Source organism: Manacus candei, unplaced genomic scaffold, assembly GCF_025592945.1.
Source record: "Manacus candei isolate 608988 ecotype Guabito, Panama unplaced genomic scaffold, ASM2559294v1 h1tg000010l, whole genome shotgun sequence".
NCBI lineage: Eukaryota > Metazoa > Chordata > Aves > Passeriformes > Pipridae > Manacus > Manacus candei.
In genome coordinates this window covers 8,575,062-8,599,303 of record NW_026138058.1, presented here as the reverse complement: position 1 = coordinate 8,599,303, position 24,242 = coordinate 8,575,062, and the positions used below count along the sequence as shown (strand labels likewise).

Below are 24,242 nucleotides of genomic sequence, written 5' to 3'. Positions count from 1 at the left end.
AAGGTAAAGAATAGTCAGCACTTAAAGAAAAATAGTAGTCAGATCAAATTAATCTGCTGCTATTTCTCAGTACATGTGAAGATTTATGTTTGGTCATGATCACAGTAAATTGAGGTGATAGTTCCACCTCCACTACTGTTAATCAGATTTTAAACTAGTTCCTTTTACCTTTTTATGCCCTTATAGTCAATTGGCACAATATATGCTATGTGACATGACTAATAAGGAAAAAAAAAAAATTGAGAGATCAGAACTGGATCAACTTTCTTTGTAAGATTTGATAACAAATATCTTCATTAATTGCTCTTTTAATTGCCAGAAATGTAACAGAAATGCCTGACATTCGGATGATAGATCAAAAGCGAGAAAAAAGAGAATGCAGGTTTCTTGCTTCTTCATATCTGAAGGTGGAAGTAAAACTGAACACTTTCACAAAGTACATTCCTCTTGCCCTTCAGTGCCTTCACCACTGTAGTGTTCAAACTTTTGTGCCCAAAGCTGCTTTTGGGCACAAATTCCTTTTTGTCTATTTTGACAATTCCTTTTTGTCAGGAATTTAAAGGAGGAGAGGAAAAGGGCTCTTTCACACAGTAGTTGTCACTGAGGGAGCTACCTTTACAGCATAGGACTCACCTCGAAGTGCAGAACTGAGCAGACCATAAGAATTATTTATAATATATGAGGCAACAGAGGTTTTTAGGCACAGTCTGGCAGCTGAGAGTCCCTCTGCTGCATCTAGAGCTTAAAACGGTTGCAATACCATTCCTTTGGCATGTTGTTTTGATGGTAATATTTGGCAAAAATAAAATGAACTAGGATAAATGTATCTGCTTGTCACTTAGGAGGCTGTCTAATCCTGGAGTATTGAAAATCCTTGCTCCCAGTGACCTTACGAGCACCTAGCAGATGTCAACTATGGTGCTTCTAGAGCCTGTTCTATGCTAATCACTGTTCCTTGTGTATTTGGATGAGTTATTATTTATGTGTATTTTGAAGGCTTTTCCAAGGAGGTAAAAGAACTGTTTACTGGTATCTTTCCATAATAAATACATAGAATGTAGAATGTTGTGTAGGGAATGTTTGTGCTAGAGACAAAAATGTATTGTTTTCACTTTATTTCAGATGCTTCAGGCGTGCTCAGTCCAGCACCTACCTGTACCATATGCAGCATTTCCACCCCTCATTTCTAGTGACCCATTCCTTTTGCATCCTCCTCATATATCTACACACCACCCTCCTCACTTGCCTCCTCCAGGACAATTCGTTCCTTTCCAAGCACAGCAGTCACGGTCGGTAAGTAATGCCTCTTACCCCACTCTCTGTAGAACTGGTGGGGTGCATAGTACTGATTGATACCTGACTGAGGAACAGAAGGATTTTGTTTTAAGCCTGTAACTGCTTGGTATGAAGATGAAAAAGTACTTTTGAAGTTCAGTGTTGCACTTCAGATTTCATTGTTGTCTGTGCTGTTTCTCCATAGGCTCTTACTTCTGTCAGAAAGATGGGTGTTTGCTTCACCATCTGGTATTTCTTTCCCAGGAAGCAGAATAGAATCCAGTGGAGGTTGTGTAGCACAGTACATGTCTCAGAGAAGAGCTTAGCAGAAAAAGGAGAAAGCACAGAATGTTACTTTCATTACATGCTTCTTTTGTATTATGTCTTGTTCAATTTTTAAAATTACTGGTGCTTTTCCTAGAACATTTTTTTCACACTTACAAAAGTTACTGATGCCATCTGCTTAAGCAGATGTGGCTTAGTGATAGGGACTATGCAAACATGGGGAAATGTGATCCTGTTTTGGATTTAGGGGGAAATTAGGATTACCTTTCTGGTTTATGACTCTTACTGTATGGTTACCTGAGTACTGTGTCCCTTTGCCCCTCTGACTAGAAGATGCAGGTATTTCAGAAATGCAGAAATAGGAAATAGTTTCAATGTTAGAAACAATGCTGAAACTTCTTCATGCCATGTCTCAGGTGTGGACAGGGTTGTAATCACTTTGTTACAATGGTGGGAGAAGAGCTACCATCATCATAACAAAGTGGTTTCCAGTGGTAGCTATCTCTGTAAGACCTTTAGAAAATGTATGGACTTGGGTTTTAGCTTGAGTTGCTTACTTAAGTTATTGACTAGGCTTGCCTGTTAACTTTCAGCTCTGGTGAAAAAAGCTTGCATCGCAGTGGTTTAAGAATACCTTGTGTTTAAAGTTTGCTCTGCATAACAGGAAAACAGAATATTCCTTTGCCTCCACAAGGTGGCTTTCTTAGCTGAATTTCTTGAAATGGTAGATCTCAGTGTCATTCAGAGAGGTGTATTTATGAAACTGATGGTTCCTGGTTGTTTCTTGGGTGCTTTTGAACCTAACTGATGTGCTAGACTTGACTAGTTACAATCTGGAATCTCATGCTTCTGAAGCCTCTGGACTGCTTGTCTTGGTAAGACTGCTTTGCATGATCCCCCCCAGGAAAGCATCTGCTTGGTTACTGGATATCATTAGCTGTTTAATCAACTGGAGCTGCCATTTTTCCACTTTTAAGTTTTTCTGGCACAATTTCAGTTCTCGTCTATGGTTGTTTATTTTTTTCTCTTGCATAGTTGTACAGTGAGAGCAGCCTGGCAAGAGGGAGAGCAAATATTTGTCCTGAAAAATGCAAGACACAGGAAATTACAGCCACTCCTGTATTTGCTAGATCGCATAAATTCCTGGTCTATAAGCATGGCTAGCTGGAAAAGGTGAATTTATATCAAATGTGTAGTGTTGTCATTGCTTTTTGGGTAGTGTTAATGACCTAGGAATTGTTCACAGGGTTATTAAAAAACTGATCACAGCAGCACAGAATATACGTAGCTGGACTGCAGTTCTTTATTGGGGAAAAATTACATCTCTATTATTGCAACAAAGGCCATCTCTGGTTTTTTTTTTTAGCCACTTCAAAGAATAGAAAATGACGTAGAATTGCTTGGAGAACACCTTCCTGTAGGAGGTTTTACATACCCTCCCTCAGCCCATCCACCAACGTTGCCTCCCTCAGCTCCTCTTCAATTCTTAACGCACGATCCATTACACCAGGAGGTGTCATTTGGTGTAGTAAGTATTCTTTTCTATGCTGCATTCTCATTCATACTGCAATAACATTCTGGATCTTTATTCTGTAGTACGTTTTGTTGGAAAGTGGCACTTTACGCGGACGCGTTCCATTATTGGTGTAGCTGCATACTGTGGCATTTTCTTAAGTTTGTGTTTATCAAGTTAAGGGTAGTTTGACAATCACCAGCAAATTATTTTCGATAACATTATCTGCAGAGTGTAGCAGCATTTACTTAGAAAACATTCCATGTTGTCACACAGTCCAGGACTTCTACAGCAGAAACTGATTAGTACAGTTTGTAAAAGCTGTTGTGACCTTCAGCTAATCCTTCATCATAAGTAATATGTTGAGTTTCCACAAACCAGGAAGGCTAGAGTGCTTTAAAAACAGTTCTTCTCTGCAAGCAGTTGTACAGAGAGCTTCCATACTTTATGCCACGCTATGTTTTAAAGGTAGCTATGTCACAAAGCTTGCTTTGAGCCAGCTTCCTGGGCACCCACAGGCAGTTCATCTGCAGCAGCACAAAAAACTATTAAACCTGATGCAGGATAAAGTCTGTGTTGAATTTTTGTTGAATTGTGTGCCTCTCTGGTGTTTCCTGTGGTGCTAACTCCAGGATCTTTGTGTTGTACTTCAGCCTGCAATTACGTTAGTCTTGAAATGGGTGGGGGTTGTTGTTGTTTGTGTGGGTTGCTTTTTTTAAAAATAAAAACCTTTCCTGCCTGTGTGATGCTCAAAGAAATAACTAGAAGTCAGGTAAAGGTGCTGAAATTTTTTAATGTTTGACTTGTGCATCAAGTTGACAGAGGTTTTAAAGGCTTAGAGGTTTATGGTTATTTAAAATTTAAATGAGAATGAAATTTCAGGCCCTGCAACTGCAGAATATACAGATAGCTTGTCTTAGTCTCCTTGATCACAGAATCTAGTCAAATGCTTGCTGTGATCTTTATAAAGGTTCAAATAAGTTTCCAGCATTTAAAAAACTCTCAGTTTTTTAATTAATCTGAAGGTGTACAGATTTTCAATTAAGTTTTCAGTCACCATGAGTTGCTCTGGAGACGAAGACACTTAAAAGCTTCTGTAAACTGCTTGTATTTTATTCAGTATTCTTGTTGGATGAATTAGTCTAATCACAAAATTTTGGTTGGAGTGAGGCTTTCTTGATTTCCAAGTTCAGTTGTTAAAGTAGATAAGGAACGTAAAATTTTTTGCAGATTGTAGCATTTGTCCTCTCTGATGCTTCAGTACTGAGGAGTAGAATAAATATATACTACAAGTAATCATGGGGTCTTTTATACAGCAATCCTAAATCTTTATAAAGCTTTATTTATATTAACGTTATAATGGTATGGCTGCATTTCTGATTCTCTTTCACTCAGTGAACACGACAGTTTCTAATTACATTTTTGGATTGCAGAATTGACAAAGCAGAAAAACTCATGTTGGATATGTCTAGTCTGAAACTTCCAAGCAAAAATACCTTGGCTCTTTTGCATTGTGTTTGTATTCATATGTTAATTTTATGTTTGACCATGGCTACCTATTAAAAAAGTTTCCATTGTAAAATAAGAGGATTTTAGGTTAGTCGTTGGTGGTGGTGGGCTTTTGTGCTTTCAGATTTCAAACATGAAAGAAGAAAAACATCTTACTAAAGACTTAGAGTGTTCTTTTTTTCAAAAAAAAAGTTTCAAGGGCTTGAAATGTGAATTCAATAGGAGTACATGAATTTCAGTTGTAGGAAATACTAAAAAATTATAACAAAACAAGGATGACAAAAAAAGCCCTGATTTATCCCTGGAAAGAAACCATTGAAGCTTTAGGCTTTGAATGTCTCTTCAGATGTGGTCCAGCTGCAGAAACTGTACCGATTAAACTTTCCATGTGCACTTGAAAGACTGCAACACTGTAACGTAAATGTAAATATATACTACTACTTAAAAGATGGGCTTTCTAAAAAAAAAAAAAAAATAAAATTTGCGATTTGAAGACTTTTCTAAGGGCTTCTTTACTCAACCATTTTTGCACAGGCCTGCATAATAGCACCTGGGCTTTTATATTTACAAGAGAGTCAGCACTTCATGTCCTGTTTCCCAAACTATCCTGCATATAGACTAAAAACACCAGAACTTGCAAGGATTTCTGTTGTATATTACCACTTTTTCACATGGAATGGTATGACTGTACATTATAGATAGGAATAATTTCAAATTGAGGCTGAGGTTCTTTTGGATTTGAGCAGAGACTGGATTTTTTAAATAATACTTTATTAAAAGTGAATTTCAGTACTGAGAGAGGAGATTTTAAGAAAAGAAAGTGTTGAATCACAGGCTCACATACTGGATGAGGTTGGAAGGGAGGTCATCTGGTCCAACCCCCCTGCTCAAGCAGGATTGAGCTGACTGCTCAGGACTATGTCCAGCCTGCTTTTGAGTATCTCCAAGAAAGGAGACTCCACCACCTCCCTGGGCAACCCGTGCCAGTTCTCAGTCACCCTCATGATAAAGAAGTGTTTCCTGATGTTCAGACGGAGCCTCCTGTGTTTCAGTCTGTGCCCAATGTCTCTGGTCCTGCCACTGGGCACCACTGAAAAGAGCCTGGCTCCGTCTTCTTTGCACCCTCCCTTCAGGTATTTGTATACATTGATAAGATCCCCCTGAGCTTTGGCTTCTTCAGGCTGAACAATCCCAGCTCTCTCAGCCTTTTCTCACGCGTGAGATGCTTCAGTCCCCTCCTAGTGACCCTTTGTTGGACTCTCTCCAGTATGTCCCTGTCTGTCTTGTGGTGGGGAGCCCAGAACTGGACACAAGTTCCAGTTCCACAAGTTCCAGTTGAAGCTTACTTTCTTCTTTCTTGCAGCCTTACCCACCTTTTATGCCTCGAAGACTCACAGGGCGCAGCAGATACCGATCACAGCAGCCAATACCACCACACCCTTACCATCCCAGCCTATTACCTTATGTGCTGTAAGTGTAAAAGTACATTTGCTTCCATATAGGCTATTAAGTCATGTGACTTTCAACAGGCATCTTGGCACTTTTTATGGTTGGTCTCTCTGCCAGAGACCAGGCACAGTTCACCTGCCTCAGAGGAAAGCTCTCATTTCTGTGTAAATTTTTCAGCCTGTTTTGAATAGCATACACCCTTGAGCAAGGAAAAATATAAGTGAACAATTTTTGTCCAATGTAGTTTTTTAGGTATTTTGAGGCACGAGAGCCTCTGTTTCTGAACTCTTCCTAAAATCTTGACCAAATTTTAAATCTTGGATATGTGATGCTCTTACAGAGACATGGTTACACAGTAGGATCAAGTCATAGGAGTCTTCACTTAGAGAATAAATTAATTTGGTTTGGTTCTTAATTATGAAACAGAAGAGTGAGAGCTTTCTGTGACATGTTCAGCCTTTATAGGCTGAACTGCTGCTCTGTTACAGCTGTTAAATTTCTGTTCTGCCTCTTTAGCTGTTTTGTAAAAGATGTGGGACAGTTAACGTTCAGAAATTAGCTATAGTGTGTTATGGCAGACTTTCTGTGAGGCAGTTTGGGTCTATGACATGAAAGTTATTAGTCTTCTATGTTCTGTTTTGGAAGTAAGTATGAAATGTTTGGAAAATGAAGATTCTGGTGGCAAAGTTGACATTGACAAGGAAATAATCAAATGTTGACATCAGATCTGTAGTTTCTCTGTGCACAATGTCAGATGTGGCATGAAAATGGCACCAGAAATCTGTTTTAGCAAAGTTGTTCAAGTTTGCATCTTCCAGTCTGAGAGTAATGTCATAGCTTCTTGCCTGTCTGTATAAGACACAATGTGGCACAGGAATTCCTGATGACTTCAGTGGGATTTTAGTATATTTTAGTGCTTTGAATTTTTGATTTCTGTGTGTGCTTTAAGTTTTGACCCATAGTATATCTTGGGGGGTAAAAACATTTATTGAATATACAACTAGAAAAACATCTCATACCTATCTGAAGGGATTCTGCTTTAACCAACATCACAGTATGTGAATTTGTGCTTGACTTCTGTATGGAAGTTGGTCCAGTAGCAGATCCTGTCTATCTTCATTGTGTGTTTTAGGCTTACAAAAGTTGTAAGACTTTTGTATTGGAGAGCTAAGTGAACTTAGGGTTCTTTTTTTTTGATGGTATTTTATCCACTTAAAGAAATAAAACATATTTAAAACAAAAATGTCAGTTTCTTTTTAGTTTTAACTCTCCACAGTCGGTGATAATTAAGAGATTAATTTTTGTAATAAAGCTGAGCTTGGTTGAAAGTACCAAGTGAGACATGCATGCAACTAAAAAGTCAGCACTCCCAGTAACAAAAAGTGGCAGAATTAGCTTTTTCCTGTGACTCTTTCACTTCAAATGTCTGCTCTTAACTTCAAACATAACATTTTTACCAGTTTTGGTAACATGTTGATTTAAGAGACATCAATAAGGTAGCTTTACCTCTGCCAGATATTTCTGTGCTTTCCTTCAGCAAGATGCTGAACCTTATCCTTGTTTGCTCTCATGGTAGATCAATGCTCCCAGTGCCACCTGCAGTTGGACCAGCTTTCAGCTTTGAGTTGGATGTGGAAGATGGAGAGGTAGAAAACTATGAGGTTGGTGTGTGAACTACAACTGCTTTTAAAGATATTAGCTCAAGCAATAGATAAAATTTTATTATCTTTTGCTTTTAATCCTGGTTTTGCCTTTCAAATAAATATGATTGTGAAGATGGAATCAAAAACCATACTTTCAGATTTTTTTGTAATACTGGATATTAGAAGTGCTTAGCTTTCTTTCTTGTCTATTATGGTTTCCCAAAATCCACCTTTCCAGGCTAGTAATCATTAAATTGTTCAGCTTTTATGGTCTACATGCTACTATTCTCCTTTCAAATTTTAATTGATTTTAAATACCTAACAGAAGTGAAGCACTTTCAAAAGAACAGGGTAAGTCACTGGGTTTGTGTGTGTAACTTTCAGAATAGTGTTAATACAGAATAGTTTTAATCTCATAGGATTGATTAATCTAAGTGTAATGTTTATAAAACTGCCTTACTCCCTGTTCTTCTTGGCCCTCAGGAGGGTGTGGTAGTTCACATCTAGAGATGTAGAACCCTCTTAAATATCCTTGATAATTATGGGGCAGTTCCAACTGTTGTGTCTTTGCTGATTGATTCCATTTGATTTCTCTTCAGTCAGTCATCAACCCAACCCTGACTTTTGCATCTCTCTGCCTGTGTTCCCCTTAAGATCTCTGTGTAGTTGGACATTTTTATTTTAACAATGAGCACTTCTGTAATAACTTCTGTGGTGGTTCAGAAGAAGCAACATCTTCTGAGAATTTGAGCCCTAGGTTCAACAGTATAAAAACTCTCTGTGATCAGTACCATTTGCAGCTTTCACAGGATCTTTTAACTTTTCTGTGCTTTGGTTTTCTGTCACATTTATTGTGATGTTTTGCCCAGATCTCTTGTGAAGAAGTGTGAGTTACATATATGACAGACTGCCAATTATGTAAATGAGAGGATTTTACCTGCAATGCTTGGTTTATAGAAAATTAAAAATTTGGCAGAAAAAAAAGCACTTAAAATTTGGTGGTATATATTTGTTGTCCAGATTGAGGATAAAATCTCCATATTTTAATTCAGCTAGCCCAAGACATGGAGTGGAAATCAGACACTGTGTCCCATTAAATTGTTGATTTCCCTCACAAGAGGAGACTCACATATTCTTAGGGAGAAAATTAGTTGACAATTTCTGGTTACCAGCGCTGTTAATTTCATAGCAGGGTGAGGGGATCCCTCAGAAGCAAATTATTTACTGAGCTGTGCATGCAGCCATAGGACTAATTGGAAGTTGGGTTCTGGACGTTCTGAAATCCCAAAGATAATACTTCACATAATTACAAAAATGGTTAAGTTTTGAAAGACTTTCCATGGAGCTTGTATTGTGTCAGAAAACTAAGGTTCTAAACATTTCTTGATAGAAGGATGTTTTGTGCTACTAGCTGGGGTAGTGAGGTGTGAAACCAGAGCCAGTGAATTTTTAACTGTCCAGTTTCCATGTTTTGCAGGCACTGCTGAATTTGGCAGAACGTCTGGGAGAAGCCAAACCACGGGGATTGACAAAAGCAGACATTGAACAGCTTCCATCCTACAGATTCAATCCAAACAATCACCAATCAGAGCAGACACTGTAAGTATATTGGTCTCTTTCAAAGGTCCATAATTTAAGTAGCTTGATTTTTATTTCTTTAACTTGCAGCCTCAGCTAGGTCAGAAGGGCTTTAACAGCAGTCATGTCAGTAAGCTTTTTAAATTTTCTTTTTTTCTTGGTGTGCTTTCCAATACTGTTTATTCTTGCTTTAAAACTTCTTATCTAGTCTTGCATAATTTAGCTGTGTTTCATTTAGTTCCTCAGCATTTAAAAAAATTAAATGGAAGTGAGGTGTTCTAGGTTCAGCAACTAAACATTAAAGTGACATTGTCAGCTTGGACTTTAGCTTCTGTTAAAATAGCTTCAAGTGTTGGAAGTTTGAAGTTCTCTTGGTAGAGCTTGGTCAGTGGTTTAGGAGTGCATCTTCTTATTTTTAAAACCCCTTAACTTACTGGGTTTGTAGGTCTGCACAATCAGGTGGAAAGGGCAGTATCAATATGAAGGTAGTTTAAGTGACTTAGTACCAAATACTATCTAGTGTTTGAACTTCAGCATAAGGATTTTTCTCTGATCCGTGACCTTTGGTCAGTAGAGAGAGATCTTTGCAGGTTATTATTTCTGCTATTTTAGATTTTGGTAAAATGTCTGTTCTGTTGTATTGGTTGCATCTGTGAGCTCCCGTGAGCTGGAGCACTTGCTTTGTGATTCGAAAGCACAGTAACAAAAAAAAGAAACCCCACCCACAAAAACCCCACAGAGTCAATTCTCAGTTTACATTGTTAGATACAGATCACTGTAGCTACTGAAGAAGTAAAATAGCTACGGTGTCACAGTCATACCTGTAAGGTTTTGCATGGAATTATGTGTTTGCTGTTCTTACATAGGAGGTACACTTGAACTTTGTTGTCTTTTTCAGATGTGTGGTGTGCATGTGTGATTTTGAGTCAAGGCAGCTACTTAGAGTCTTACCCTGTAACCATGAGTTCCATGCCAAGTGTGTTGATAAATGGCTGAAGGTAAGAAAAAATAATCCTATCTTATATGAAATTCATTAGTTAGTTTTGGGGGGAGAGAGTGGAGGTATTTTGCTGTTCCACTTACATTTCATCTTGTTTTATGTTTCCAATACGCAGGCTGGAAATGCCAGTAGAGTGGAAGCACTGCCTAAATAGGGTATTTTTCTAGTAATGGTTGAAGGTTGCTTCTGTGTAGTCTTTGGCACAAGGGAAAATGAATACGAAGAGAATTATTTTCATTGACAGATCTTACTATGTTTTCCATTTCTTCAGAACAATGACAGTGAATTTGAGTAATATGTGATATTGAAGACTTGGAAAAAACGTAAATAATACACAAAGTGTGATGTAGAGTTTCATGATGATGGTGGCTTTAACTGTTCTATGTAGCTTGCCTAGCAAGAATGAGTACCAGTACCTTTCCTTCCACATTTTGCTATTAATATTAGTTTCTGAGGCAAATAAAATGTGTTAATGCGCGTACATATATGTGTATGCGTATGTACAGAAATTTAATATATGCAAATAGAAGTTATAGTTTTACAATATTACATACCCATCCAAGAGAATTTGAGCAAAAAAGAAAGGCTCTAGAATTGGGACAGCCCAGTAAGAGCACAGATTAAATAGCAGCAATGCAGAAGATGTGAAGAACAAGAAATACAAATAAGTAGATGATGATAGACATTTCTACAGGGCTACATTTAGCCAGATCTGCTGCCAACGAGGAATTGATTCCCATCTTGCCTCAGCTTTTTTCAGTATTTTATTCTATTGAGCTTTGATCTGTGTGTAGTTTGTTGTATAGAACATTGGGAACTGCAATGATCCTATGTTGATATGGTCCCTAGAGAATTACAGATGATGTCAGTTGTTTTGGAAGAAGAAATTAAATGCCTTTATGACATCATAAAACTGGGAAAATACATATCTTAGGCATACACTAAAATATTCAGAGAAAGAAAAAATCAATATTGACAGCATTCTTTTGGCTAACAAGATGCCAAGAATAATGAGAGGGGCTTTAAAAAGTAGGATATGAAATTGCCCTTGAACTACCTTTGGTAGGCTAGGTCTAAGGCTCCTACTAAATCTAGGGTCAGTAAATATTTCTACAACAGTGGTCATAACTTTCATTAGAACAGGTGTCCTTCAGTATCTCAATCCACAAACATGCTCGAGAGTCAGCAAGAGGAATCTAAACACCTGGTTGTTTTACTGTCAGGTTAAAAAGCCATGTACACGCACCCACTCCACATAATATTATCAATATATCTATGCTAGATGTATGCTGTTTCATTCACTAACTACAAATTAAGAGTAGATCATATACATATATATATATATTGAAGTAGTGTTCTTCAGTGTCCCCCTACTCTTCTTGAGCAGTGTTCATACTATATGTGTCAGTATTCTCACTACATGAAACTTCGTAAGTCAGCTGTGGTGTGGACATTAAGTATCCAGGGATAGCATTCTCTCCATTTTATGAAAAAAAAAAAACTAAGATCATTTGACACAGCCTTTGAGATAGTGGACACTACAGGTATATACAGGTTAAGTTGATTATCTAAACTTTTTTAAAACCAGCTCTTTCCAGGCTATTAATGCAAGAAAGCATACCTCTGATTCATAGAATCCCTGATCTGCAGATTTCTGGAAGTTAGAGGAACATGTCAGGGAAGTATCGTGCATGCTTGTCTTGTTCTTAGTGCTCTTTTGTACCTGACATTGGACTCAGGAATCAGACAAGTATGTTGAGTTATGCTTTTTTGGGACTCCGTGTGGTACGTTAGAGTTAGTCCTTTCAAGTGGTAATGAACTGGGAATAGAATTCGGAACTGTAAAGTGAAAAAAGTGGATTTAGTCTGTTTTCATAATCATAGAGGTACTATAGTAGTGGTGAAATAGCTTTGCTGATGCTCCTGTCCTGTTTTAGAAACTGCATTTTCTAACAGATCATCACATGGTATTTTCTAAAGGTTGTCTTTAGAATGAGGTGTAAGGTATGCAGTCAAACCCTAAAGGGCTGCAGTTAAACCTACTGAAACTGCTTGCATTGACATCATGTGTTCCAGAGCTGAGTGCACAATAAGCGAGACAAGGTTAAACCATCACCAAGTAGGGTTGCTAAGACAGTACTTTTACACTATTTGGGTTCAGTTACAGCAGTAGAAAGATGGTATATATAAGATTATTTTACTCTGCAAGCTGTAACAAATTACCTGTAACACCAGTCTATTTTAGTTACAGCCTCTATCTAACCTCGTTTACAGTTAAGCAGCCAACATCTGGAAGTTAGGATAACTGAAAGATATTTTGAGCTTTAGTTTTGTTTCTTTCCATTCCTTTATGAATTTGACAACTTTTTTAATGTGTTGATTGTATGATTATGTCCAGATCCACTTAATTCATGTCATCCAGCCAACATCATGTTGATAAACTCTGCAAGGGAAAGTAGAAATCATAGCTTTCAGTACTTTTAACGTTTTTCAACAAGGTAAAAAAAGAAAAAAGTTACCAGTTTGTCACTGTGTTTCACTGGTTTGATCTTGTATCTTTGAAGAAAGTATTTGCTATTTAGGAATATTTCTAGAACTGTGGAGTCGAGTTGATTCTTTTTTAAGTTTCATCATGTGTCATCTTAGTGAAAGATTTAAATAAAAGGTTAGTGATCCAATCTGATTATTTAAAAAAAAATTCTGATTCTGCTGCCTGTTGGTAGTGATAGAGGGGGAAAAAAGCTATCTAACAAAGTTTTGTGGCTTGTATGCATGAAATATATGATCTGCCTAACTGCTATAATGGTATATACAGTACTACTTTTTTAAGTAACATGAACAAGTGAGAGAAAATGTCCTATAACAGTCTGTTAGGCTGCCCACTTTAATTAATAGTTCCCTGGTCAAGCAGGTTTAAAGACTTATGAGAGAAGATCTAATACAATGGAGGAAACAAGATGAAAGTTATTCTTTAGCTTTTCATAGTATTGTCAATTCTCATATTTCACAGTATTTGTTTATTTATTATCCTAGATCCTTTAGTCAAATATGAATACATGGGAAATCTGTTCTTCTATGAAGTAACAGTCATCATCCCAAAGGAAAACTTGATGCTGACCTGTTTTCACCTAGGGGGTTTAGAACCAGCCTAAAAGAAATACTTGCCTTTTTATTTAATGGTCTGGTAGGAAGTGCTGTATTATATATGAGAAAAGACGAACTGTAACTATACTTTGGCTTATTTCTGATGGACTAACACCAAAGTAGTGCCGTGGTTTTTAGAGTATTTCAGTAGCTCTATAGTTTTACTATTTTAAATGCAGTTCACTTTAACTATAAATTTCTATAAAATAAAAAAAAAAATAAGTAGATGGGTTTGTTGTGCAGCACTCTCTCACTACAGTACAAAAAGTAAATCTACCTGAAAGAGTGGCAAGCTAAAAGGTCAATATTACCTTACTCCTCTTTTGACACCACAGAAGTCATTTTAAATGCCGGGAAGGGGGAATTATTTATTGAAAGGCACAAAAATGCAACTAAATTTAAAACAGATGTTCGTGTAGGATCTTGAAAAGTTGCTAGAGGAGTAGTGTTGAGGTGTCCATGAGTATTCATTTTATCCTGGCACAGTAAGTTTATTTCTGCAATTCCTATCAGGAAATTGCTCCCACTGAATGCTGTTCTGTGGTACAGATGGTTCCTACTTCATTATTGACCTAAGTGAATAACTCTTGATTCATTAATCCATTGCATTTTGAAGGACATGCCTTTTTATTTTAAAAATTATATTAGCCAGATTGTACCTAGAATCATGCACATACAATGAAGTGACCAAATAATGACGTTGTCCTCAAGTATATTTCAAAACTGCTAGTTATAGAGAAATAAATTTTTGTTTCTCCAATCCATGCTTTACAAAACCAGTGATAACAGTAGTAATTGACAGAAAAATATACCCTCATTTTAACTTGCATTACTAAATAATGTTTTTCAGTAAAAAACTTGTTACTTTCACTGGATTTAGTTACTGTTTGGATTTGAGATTTGTGACAGTGAGTTCTAAATTCTGGCCTGTAGAGCCACATTTTTTTGATGCTTGTCACTTGTATTTTCATTGAAAATTTTGGTTTCCTTAGAAAGACTTGGAATTGACAGTGGTTGGTCCTGCAGTTTTTGTAACTATGAAATATAGAATCTGGGGCAGGGAAGGGTTCCCTTCACACTGCCCTTTGCAAAGGAAATGTTTAATCATAGATGTTGTGTGTTTGTTTGGGGCTTTTTCTCATCATTGGTTAAAATGAAATTAGCCATTATTTGAAAAGGGGAATGAGAAGGCAGAAATACTTTCCCAGTAGCTTAAGGCATGTTACTTCTCATCTGTCTTATTTTTTAAGGAAATAAGAGGAAAGTATATGTTATAAAAGTAAATGAGTCACAGGACATGTTTTCAGTGTGTGCTTTACTGAAGAGCCAAATCTAGACCTGCTGGTGCATTACTTGAATACCTGTTTAGTCAGGTCATCTTCTCTTTGTTTAACTTTCTTGTTTTAATTCCCCTTTCCATTTACTAAAACCCCTTGCCTTTTTCCCTGGTTTGCTTTCAGCTTTGACCAAAGCTATATGATGTTTTTCTGTGACAGTAACTGAATAAACAAAGCTTGATGTCATTCCTGATCAGTAGGGCTTGTGACAACATGACACCCTCCCACAAGATGTTTATTTGCAGCCCAAGGTGGCTCATCTTGTTTCATTGGGTTTTGCTGCAGCGCACAGTACTGCTCCTTGGCTGCATCCATCTGATGGCAATGTACCATAGCTGTGAGTCTGCATTATTAAAACCACCATCACTTAGACAGAGCCCGTTTGTTGTTTTGCTCGATCTTTAAAGATAAAATCACAATTTATTTTTTTTCTTGTGAACGATTTTGAATCGGCAAACTCACCACACCGCTCCTAACATAACAAAACAGACTGAAAAAAGGCACAAGCACACTTTGTCTTCTCTCGTTTAGGGTACTCTTGAACTGCTCTTCACCAGCCACAGATGTGAGTGTCACGTTACTTTAGCAATGTATTTGTCAGTCCAGTGACCCCTCCTGTTTTTCTGGTTTTACAGGCGAATCGCACCTGCCCAATTTGCAGAGCTGATGCTTCGGAAGTGCATCGTGATTCAGAATGACCAACCTAGGAGCACAAATCTGGTTTGGGTGTTTCTGGTCACATGTATATATGAACTCTCTATTGAACTTACCCATGTGGCTTCCAGCCTACCCTTTACACAAAAGGGTCAATGGACCTTACTTTGCACTGTGTGACTTAATCAATTATAAAGCTTATAACTAGTCTTCACAGTTACGGGATTGTTATACTAACAGTGTGATTGGAACTCCAAAGATTTTTTTTTTTTTTTTTTAGCTTAATTTTGTGTGTGCACTAACATTCCCTGGGTTCTGTGTGATCATTCCGAGTATTGCTGCGAGATTACTGTGGATGTGATCTTTTAGCATGTGCTTTTATAGGAAAGAAAAAGGAGAAAAAAAAAAAAGTGGTAGCTCCAAACAATATAGCAATCTACCTTATATAGAGCCTTCAGATACTGTGAGTGGGAGTGAGTGGTGTGAGCGTGTGTTTGCCTGTGAGAGGATGTGTGAAGTGTGCCTGTGACTGAGTGTGCCCGTGTGTTTGAGAACCTATATACCAGCATGTACTGAGAATGTGTGTGTGTGTGTAGTAATAATTATGCTGCAATGTATAATCTTGTGTGTTATTTAAACAGTACTAGTACTGTACACTGGTTCCTTTCCTTGTGTTTGCAGTTGCACACTGAATGCGATGGGTGCAGCAATTACAGACATTTAGTATTTCCTCCCCAATGTACTTACAGGTGTAAAGACCTTTCTACCTACTATTCAAACAGCTGTTATGCTTCCCCTTCATTGGAGGCTTTAAGTGTGTACCACTAAAGAATGCATTGATTGTTCATACATGAGTAACCTTGGGGTTTTTATCATATGTTACAAAGTCTGGATTTTTAAATGGCTGATTTACAAGTTATTTTATCAATGTAGAGTTGCAATATCGCATTTAGCAATATTAACATTTTCAATTGCTAATATGAATATCAATGTTCTTCTGTTTTCCCTTTAAATTTTTCTAGCTGGGTTTGCCAGTTATGTGTTTCTTCCATGAAAGGAATCAGAAAGGACACTGAGGCTCTTGTGGAACAGCTCTTAACTTTTGGCCATTGTACTTGCTAAGGTCATCAACTTTTAGCTTATATACATACATTCTTTGTCACCTACAAGGGAGTTTGTATGTAACTAAAATAACTTGTAAAAGGTTACAATTTTATTCCTGCAACTTCATGAATAAAATACAATTTTTAGCATTTTCTCAGAGAAGTAAAATTTTATATTTTTTTCATTGTATCAAAAGAGAAGGTAGGTTTTGGTCATTAACTTCAGAATTCAGTTGCCCTGATGCTGCTTCTTGCCCTTCCTTATTTAATGGCGAGTGTAAATGGAAGAAGGAATTCCCTCCATTTTTGCAATCAAGTTTCCAGAGCACTCCGCTATAGGGAAAAATGGAACACCTTCCAGAACAGTGCTGTGAAATAGAAGGGGATAATCTCTGTTCAAGTGCTCGAAATAATATTTTACTTGGGCTGTTGAAAAAAAATTAGCTTTCTGTGTAATGTTCACACTGTTAACATCTCTGATACGCTTTAGCAAAATATTTAGGTCTGCATACACCACAGTTATTAAAAGGATGCACTTTTTGCAATTAAATTCTTTTCGTAAGTTCAATGTCATTACTTTGGTTGCAGCAGCACAAGTGGCACAATTACCAGTATTGCTACAACTTGCTGCCAGTCTCAGCTTTAAGTTATTCTTTATCATGTCTTATGCTTTTGTATGCTGCTATGCTTTAGTATCAGTTATAATTTCTAACAGTGTTAGATGTTCTCCATGCTGGTTTTCCTCTTTGAAGATTCTGCAGACCAGTCACAGCTCTTGGTGCAGCTAAATAAAAGCACAATTTTGCCCTATTTCAGATGCTTTTCCCTCTGTTTAGTTATGCAGGTAGTTCTCAAAAACAGTCAAGCTTTCTATACCTATCCGTACTTAGGAACACTAAATAAATAAAAATGCTGTTACATCAACTTCAAAATAATAGAATTTCTCCTCTCTTCTGTGGAGTTAAAGAATAGGCTTTTCACAATAGCACCTAGCAGGTTAAATTACATGTAATGAAGTTTATTTTTTTAACAAATAAAATCATGTTGTTTAGAAAGCATATGCCACGCATGTCTTACAAAACTTAGGCTCTTTTATATAACTGCAAAAGAAAAAATTCTGTGTGTACAGATTTAAACATGACTAACACTGCTGTGCTTAATATTCAGTTCGAAGCATGGAAAGAGGGTACTTTTTCTAAACTTGATTCAAGTAAACAAGACACATTCTTCTGAAGCCAAGGGGAAGTAGTTCTCTTTCTGGAACCGAAGAAATGTCCCTTTCCCCCCCCACTGAAATTCTGTGAGGCAGTGGGAGATCTAGGAGATGGAGGGACTAAGTTGGTAAAACGCTGAAATTAATTGTTGCACTGTTATGGCTCATCTCTTCTGGAACGGTTCTTTGGTTTGCATGGGACTCTTGCAGATGAATGTGGACTTGCTTCCCGTGGTTAGTGTACAAACAGCACACATGCTTACGTTCTGAATCAGCTCAGACAAGCCACAACCACATCCTCGCTGTGGTGGCTGTCAAGGGAGGGGATTCATGTTCAGCTGTGAACTGCCATATGTTATGCACAGCCTGCCATGGTGCCTGACAGCACCTGAATTCAGCAACACTTTTTTGTGTTCATTGCCTTTCTGCTATCCACTGACTCTTTCTTCTCCAAAAAAAAAACAAACAAAAAAATACAACCCAACCTCTAATATGTTTGCTTTATCATACTGGCACTGCTGTGTTCTTTTGCATAAACTGTCAATTTAATTTGACATTTTAGTGGATATCAAGGCCTACAGATAATTCCAGTGTCTCATTTTGTGGCTTTCTTTACAAAAAGAAGTAAGGCCATGTGTTGTATGTCATTTTGTACAGGCTCTTGAATGTGAGTTCACAGTCCTTAATATATTGCATAATATTTGGGATGAGATTTACCAACTGTTTTAATTGTAGAAAACATTTTTGACTGAGTTATCTTTGGGCCTTTGTAAAAGCTGTGGTTTTTTCCTTTGGTACATTGTTACCTCATTTTGTTACTTGTGTTTCAGATTTGCTAATTATTATGAAAGCTTATGGGTTTTGTTGGAATCATATTTTGTTAAGTGTTTTCTTTAAATCATATGCTATTGTATCATTTAACATGTAGTTTTAAATGTATTATAAATATCTGTAACCAAATCATTTGAAGGCTTGATAAATTTTTAACAAAATTTGTACATTTTTTATGAGAGTTACTAGTAATGCTTTACTAGGTAGTGCAATGAATTTTTATTTTTAATCCCTGTGCCCAATTTTGGAGTTGAGAGAGTTGTTCAGTAATAAATGTATGATGTACACTTACACAATTTCGTCCTGCTCTTTCTCTTAGAGGTGTATTGTCTTCTGTTGCTGTGCATTTTTCTGTGCACGATCACACAACTGGAAATATTGGCAGCAACCACTTGTGTTGTAGGGGAAAGCTTTGCCTCCCTGACTGTAGGAACATTTAGCAACATTTTTCTTTTAATCTGAGAGAGCATAAGGAGCTGGTATGGAATCCTGTGTCATATTTTTAAAAGTGTGAGAATTCATAGGACTCAAAGCCTTGCCTAAAAGGTCAGCTTTCTAAGGGTGTTATCTGCTGCTCCAGCTGGATCCCTACAAATCTATTGGGCCTGATGGGGTTCATCCCAGAATCCTCAAAGAGCTGGCTGATGTCATTGCAAAACCTCTCTTGATGATTTTTGAGCGATCTTGGGAAGCCAGAGAGGTCCCAGCTGACTGGAAGCTGGCAAATGTTGCCCCAATTTTCAAGAAGGGCAAGAAGGAGGACTCTGGAAACCACAGGCCTGTCAGTCTCAATTCAGTGCCTGGTAAAGTTATGGAGAAGATTATTGTGGAGGGTGTTGGAAAACACCTGAAAGACAGCACAGTCACTGGTCACAGCCAGCACAGCTTCATGAGAGCAAATTCCTGCTTATCCACCCTGATTTCCTTTTATGACAAAGTAACCCCCCTAGCTGATCAAGGGAAACCAGTTATTGTAGTCTTTTTGGATTTCAGTAAAACCTTCAATCCTGTCTCTCACAGTGTCCTTCTGGACAAACTGTCCAGCCCACAGCTGGAACACATCATGTTCTGGGTGAGCAATTGGCTCACGGGTCGAGCACAGGGGGTAACAGTGAATGGGGTGACATCAGACTGGTGACCTGTCACTGGTGGGGTTCCACAGGGCTCCATGTTGGGCCCTGTGCTCTTCAACATCTTCACAAATGACTGAGGCAGGAAGAGATACTAAGTTTGCTGATAACACTAAATTGGGAAGAGTTGTTGAGTCCCTTGAGGGCAGAAAGGCCCTGCAGAGAGACCTCAACAGATTGAAGGTCTGGGTAATCACCAACCATATGAAGTTCAATGAGGGGAAGTGCCAAATCCTGCACTTGGGATGGGACAGTGCCAGATGTTTGTACAGACTGGGGCATAAGATGCTGGGAAGTAGTGCCAGGAAAGGGACCTGGAGGTCCTTCTGGATGGCAGGTTGAATCTGAGTTAGCAGTGCCCCGGCAGCCAGGAGGGCCAACCCTGTCCTGGGGGCATCAGGCAAAGACACCAGCCGGGGGAGGGAGGGGATTGTCCTGCTCAGCTCTGACCTGGGGCGACCTCACCTTTAATATCATGTGCAGTTTGGGCACCACAATGTAAGAAAGATAAGAAGGTGTTAGAGAGTGTCCAAAAGAGGGCAGTGAAGATGGTGAAAGGCCTTGAGGTGAATCCGTGTGAGGAGGGGCTGAGGGCACTTGGTGTGTTCAGCTGGAGAAGAGGAGGCTGAGGGGAGAGCTCATTGCAGTTACAACTTCCTTGGGAGGGGAAGAGGAGGGACAGGCACTGATCTCTGTGGTGACCAGTGACAGGAGCTGAGGAAACTTCATGAAACTGAGTCAGAGGAGGCTTAGGTTGGGTATCAGGAAAAGTTTTTTCACCAAGAGGATGGTTGGGCACTGGTACAGGCTCCCCAGCGAAGTGGTTACGGCACCAAGCCTGTCTCAGTTCAAGAAGCATTTGGACAATGCTCTCAGGCATATGGTTTGATTCTTGAGGATGGTCCTGTGCTGGACCAGGAGTTGAACTTGCTAATCCTGATGGGTCTCTTCCAACTCAGCATATTCTATGATTCTTTGAATTACTGCGTCCGTAAAACTCACTGCTTTTTCAAACGTGCAAATAAAATGGGAGTCATCAGTTCTAAAATATATATTCTGAAAAACACAGTCTTATGTGCTGGCTTTTGCAGTGGATTGCACTGTGCCACTTGTACCCTACTGTGTCTCACAGTGCAGTTTCCTGTTCTGAAAGAACTCATGTACCACCAGGCTCCTAAAACAAAATTTAGCAGATTTTCATTTTGAAATGGACGTCTGTGATAGGTGAGGCACCATCTTGTCACCCCTAGAAGAGTCTAAGTTAACTGCTGTGCAGATGCCCAAGCAACACAGTCTTCTGTGACAAATATCCTGGGAGATGCTCCATGAAGCTCCTTCTAGCTCACTATTTCTCCCCATAGATTTGTGTGTCCAGGAGAATCATGTTGACCAAACCATGTTTTTGCTAGGGTTTGAAGGATGTTTGGTTTCTTTTGAGAGGCAGTTATAGAAGGAATATGGGGACAGAATTTAAGAAGCAGTTCAGGGCTTTTTGAGTACTAGGAACCTGGGCCATCGTAAAGTCTTACTCAGTAACTGAAGATAAACTGGTGAGCTCAACAAGTGAAACAAGAAGGAACTGTACTCAAAACAAGGAATGGAAATCTTTTTTATGTGTGCAACAGACTAGTAATGAAATAAGAGACATAGAGCATCATATTTATATGGCCTACCATCTTAAAAAAAGGACCCTTAACAGTTAGCTGTGATAGTTTTGCATAGTAATTAGAAATTATTTCTATAAAAATTAATAAAATAATGATGCTAATTGAAAGAGGTGCTGTTAGAACACCCGCTTTTGCAATATCTGAAGTATTGGTTCTCTTACAACTTGCTCTTGCTCTGCATTTTACTGACCTGCTGTTAATCACAGACCATATCCCTTCGGACCTGTATGATTGTGTTTTGCCTGGCCTTATAACATTTTGCTATGTTATTTTCCTTCTGAAGAGCAAGGCCAAATTTAAAAAAATATTTACTACGAGCTTCTCTTTGTCTTACTCTCTATTCTGTTGCAGCTTGAGGTAGCATCACCAGATTTAAGGAAACACAGCAGGGAAAGGAGGTGGCAGAGGATGAAAAGAGGTGATTGCGCTTCATTTTTAAGACTTCAACATGGATGCTGATCAGTTGGCAACAAAAGGAGTAAATTCAGTTGAGTATTACAAATGATACAACATCAGAAAATAAAGATGTCCTTTTTGGTCTTGGATGATGGCTCACTCACATACTAAAATTAATTCTATCACCATACTATCTGTCTGTTTTTAATGGGGTGTCTCATTCAGCAAAAGAATGTGCTTCCACAATGCACAATCATTAACTGTACATGAAAGGACAGGAAATCATACAACTTCTGTAGGGTTTGACATTTACTGACTAATATCAATATCACGTGCTGAGGAAGTCACAGAGAACACAACACAAATAGTTGTTCAGGTAATGTATTTGTAGGTCATCCAATTCTGCATGCCCTCATTTTTGTGTGATGTCCTCGAGAAGTCAAGTTTCATCAATTTACTAATAGAAGAGCAAAACAAATAGAGAACTGTTGTGTGACTTCAGTTTACCCCGGGGCAGGGGACAGGGACAAGAGCCAGAAGCAGAAGCTTTCAGGTTAACCAAAGGCCTTGTGGAAAGGTTAACTCTTAAAATGACCCTAAGTTAGCAGGCAGAAGTGCTGTTTGGACAGAACTCCCTATCTGAAGTGAAAGGTGTAGTCTGTCCTAATCCATTAAGAGAAAGAACCAAAGATCTGCTTTGGTAAATCTTTCTCAGGGTATCAGAAATTTGGAGCACAGACAAGATTTGCTTATGCTGATTAAGGAGACTGTTCTTAGGAACATCCATTTGTACCAAGCACTCCTTGGCTGCTGGCCTTTCCAGGGATTGTCTTAGAAGTGGGTACTTCACACTTGATCTCTCCAATGGGAGCCCATAATTTTGCTTATGGTGGATTTTGCAGGATCTGATGCGAAGGGAGATCTCAGCATCAAGCATCTTGTAGATCACAGCATCCCTGAGCTTTAGAAACACAGCTGAGTTTGTTGTTGATACAGGACAGCTTCGTTGCTGGAATTTCTGCCCTCAGTTCATGAACGATTCGGTAGATTGCTCTGTAGGCAAGTGGAAATGGAAAGATACACTTTCATTTTTATCTTGTTTTAGGACCTGGAGGAAGAAATGAGACAAAAGATAGCTGAGAAGACTGTATACAGACACAGCAAGCCTCTGCTGAGTTCTGCCCACTGGATAAGGCAAAATGCATCAACCAGCAGAAGGCTTCTAGCTTCCCTAGGAACTGCAGATGGCAGTAATTCAGCAACTGATGCTTTCTGGGGAGATGCAGAGAGCATTCCCTCCACCCCCCTGTGCATCTCAGAGCTGTGTCTCAGAGCTGCAGTTTTATAGCATAAAACCTTCAATCACTATGCAAGTTCCACATACTCCCATTCCTCCTCCTCCCTTTTGTCTTCCCCCACCTCCCAGCATGGTGTGTTTCCCCTTCAGGAGTGGGAGGGATCATGGGTTATTGCCAAGCCAATTTCCTGACAGTTGTGGCAGTGACAGCGCAGAACAGACACAGCTAAGGACAGCACTGCTGCCATTGTGACAGTGCTCCTTGTGAGCTGTGTGGACAGCTCAGCCTTGCTGCCACAATGGTACTGCTCAGGGAAACCTGGTGAGATGCCATCTCTAAGCTGTTTCTTAGATGCTATCATGGATGCTGTTAATGTTGCAGAAAGCACTGAATCTTTTGTGGTCCTGCTGCACCTCTGTGGTACAGCCATAACATCAGGTAATGTCCTCAGAGATATTAACTGGCATTGCTATTAGGTGAACAAGACTGGGAGTGCTTTTCTCCTTAGATGGGGCTGTGCAGAGGGACAGTGTCACTGTGGCAAATATGGACTGCAAATTGACAGCACATGGACTGTGTAAGGCACAGTGCTCAAACAGGGAGAGTGTTTTGCTTGGCATCCCTTTTGCCCTGTAGGTAACAATATTTTATATGAAAGCCTGAAAGCCAGACTCTGGGAAAAGGAAAGTGGTGTGTAAGAGGATATTTCGTTTGAAAGGGCAGTTTCCATGTGAGTTGCCAAGTGAATGGCATTATTTCACTGTCAGGGCATCTAAATTATGGCAGATTGAGATGTAGTGGTTTGTGTTTGCATACAAGTAAGGCAGGGCCAGCCTAAGTATGTATATGCAGCTGTGGCCACCCTTATTTCACAGTATTTCACATCTTACATCTCGGATGGTCGGCAGATGGTGCCTACATACCTGCTAATATTTCTGGACTCTTTTTCCAAAAATCTGCTCTGCAGGTTTTTATCTACCACAGCTTAGTGGGGCAGTTTGCATTTCCCTGGAAATTTTCTGGGGAGATGTAAAATGTGCCTTTTGAGTAGGAACTCCAGCTGCTGTACTTTGGCTCCTGAATGACAACTACCTGTTACTCAGACAAGAAGTGCCCGTTCTGCAGTTGGCAGCGTTGAGCAAGTATTACAAAGAACTGAAAGGGCAGAGGGTACAGAGAACACCTATTTTCAGAAAATCTCGGTTCCCGTAGAATGA

General features: G+C 38.8%; 1 protein-coding gene across 5 annotated transcripts in view; it reads left to right on the top strand.

Annotated features, from left to right (window-relative positions):
• RNF38 (ring finger protein 38) overlaps nucleotides 1-18,830 on the top strand; it is a 111,217-nt gene extending 92,387 nt beyond the window's left edge. For all 5 annotated transcript variants that reach the window (XM_051777486.1, XM_051777489.1, XM_051777488.1 and 2 more), the window contains 7 exons: nucleotides 1,123-1,293; nucleotides 2,927-3,088; nucleotides 5,946-6,052; nucleotides 7,608-7,692; nucleotides 9,152-9,273; nucleotides 10,151-10,250; nucleotides 15,369-18,830. In XM_051777486.1, the coding sequence (XP_051633446.1) occupies nucleotides 1,123-1,293; nucleotides 2,927-3,088; nucleotides 5,946-6,052; nucleotides 7,608-7,692; nucleotides 9,152-9,273; nucleotides 10,151-10,250; nucleotides 15,369-15,431 (810 nt within the window). In that variant the 3' untranslated portion in view covers nucleotides 15,432-18,830. The remainder of the gene's footprint in view (nucleotides 1-1,122; nucleotides 1,294-2,926; nucleotides 3,089-5,945; nucleotides 6,053-7,607; nucleotides 7,693-9,151; nucleotides 9,274-10,150; nucleotides 10,251-15,368) is intronic.
• The last annotated feature ends 5,412 nt before the right edge of the window (nucleotides 18,831-24,242 follow it).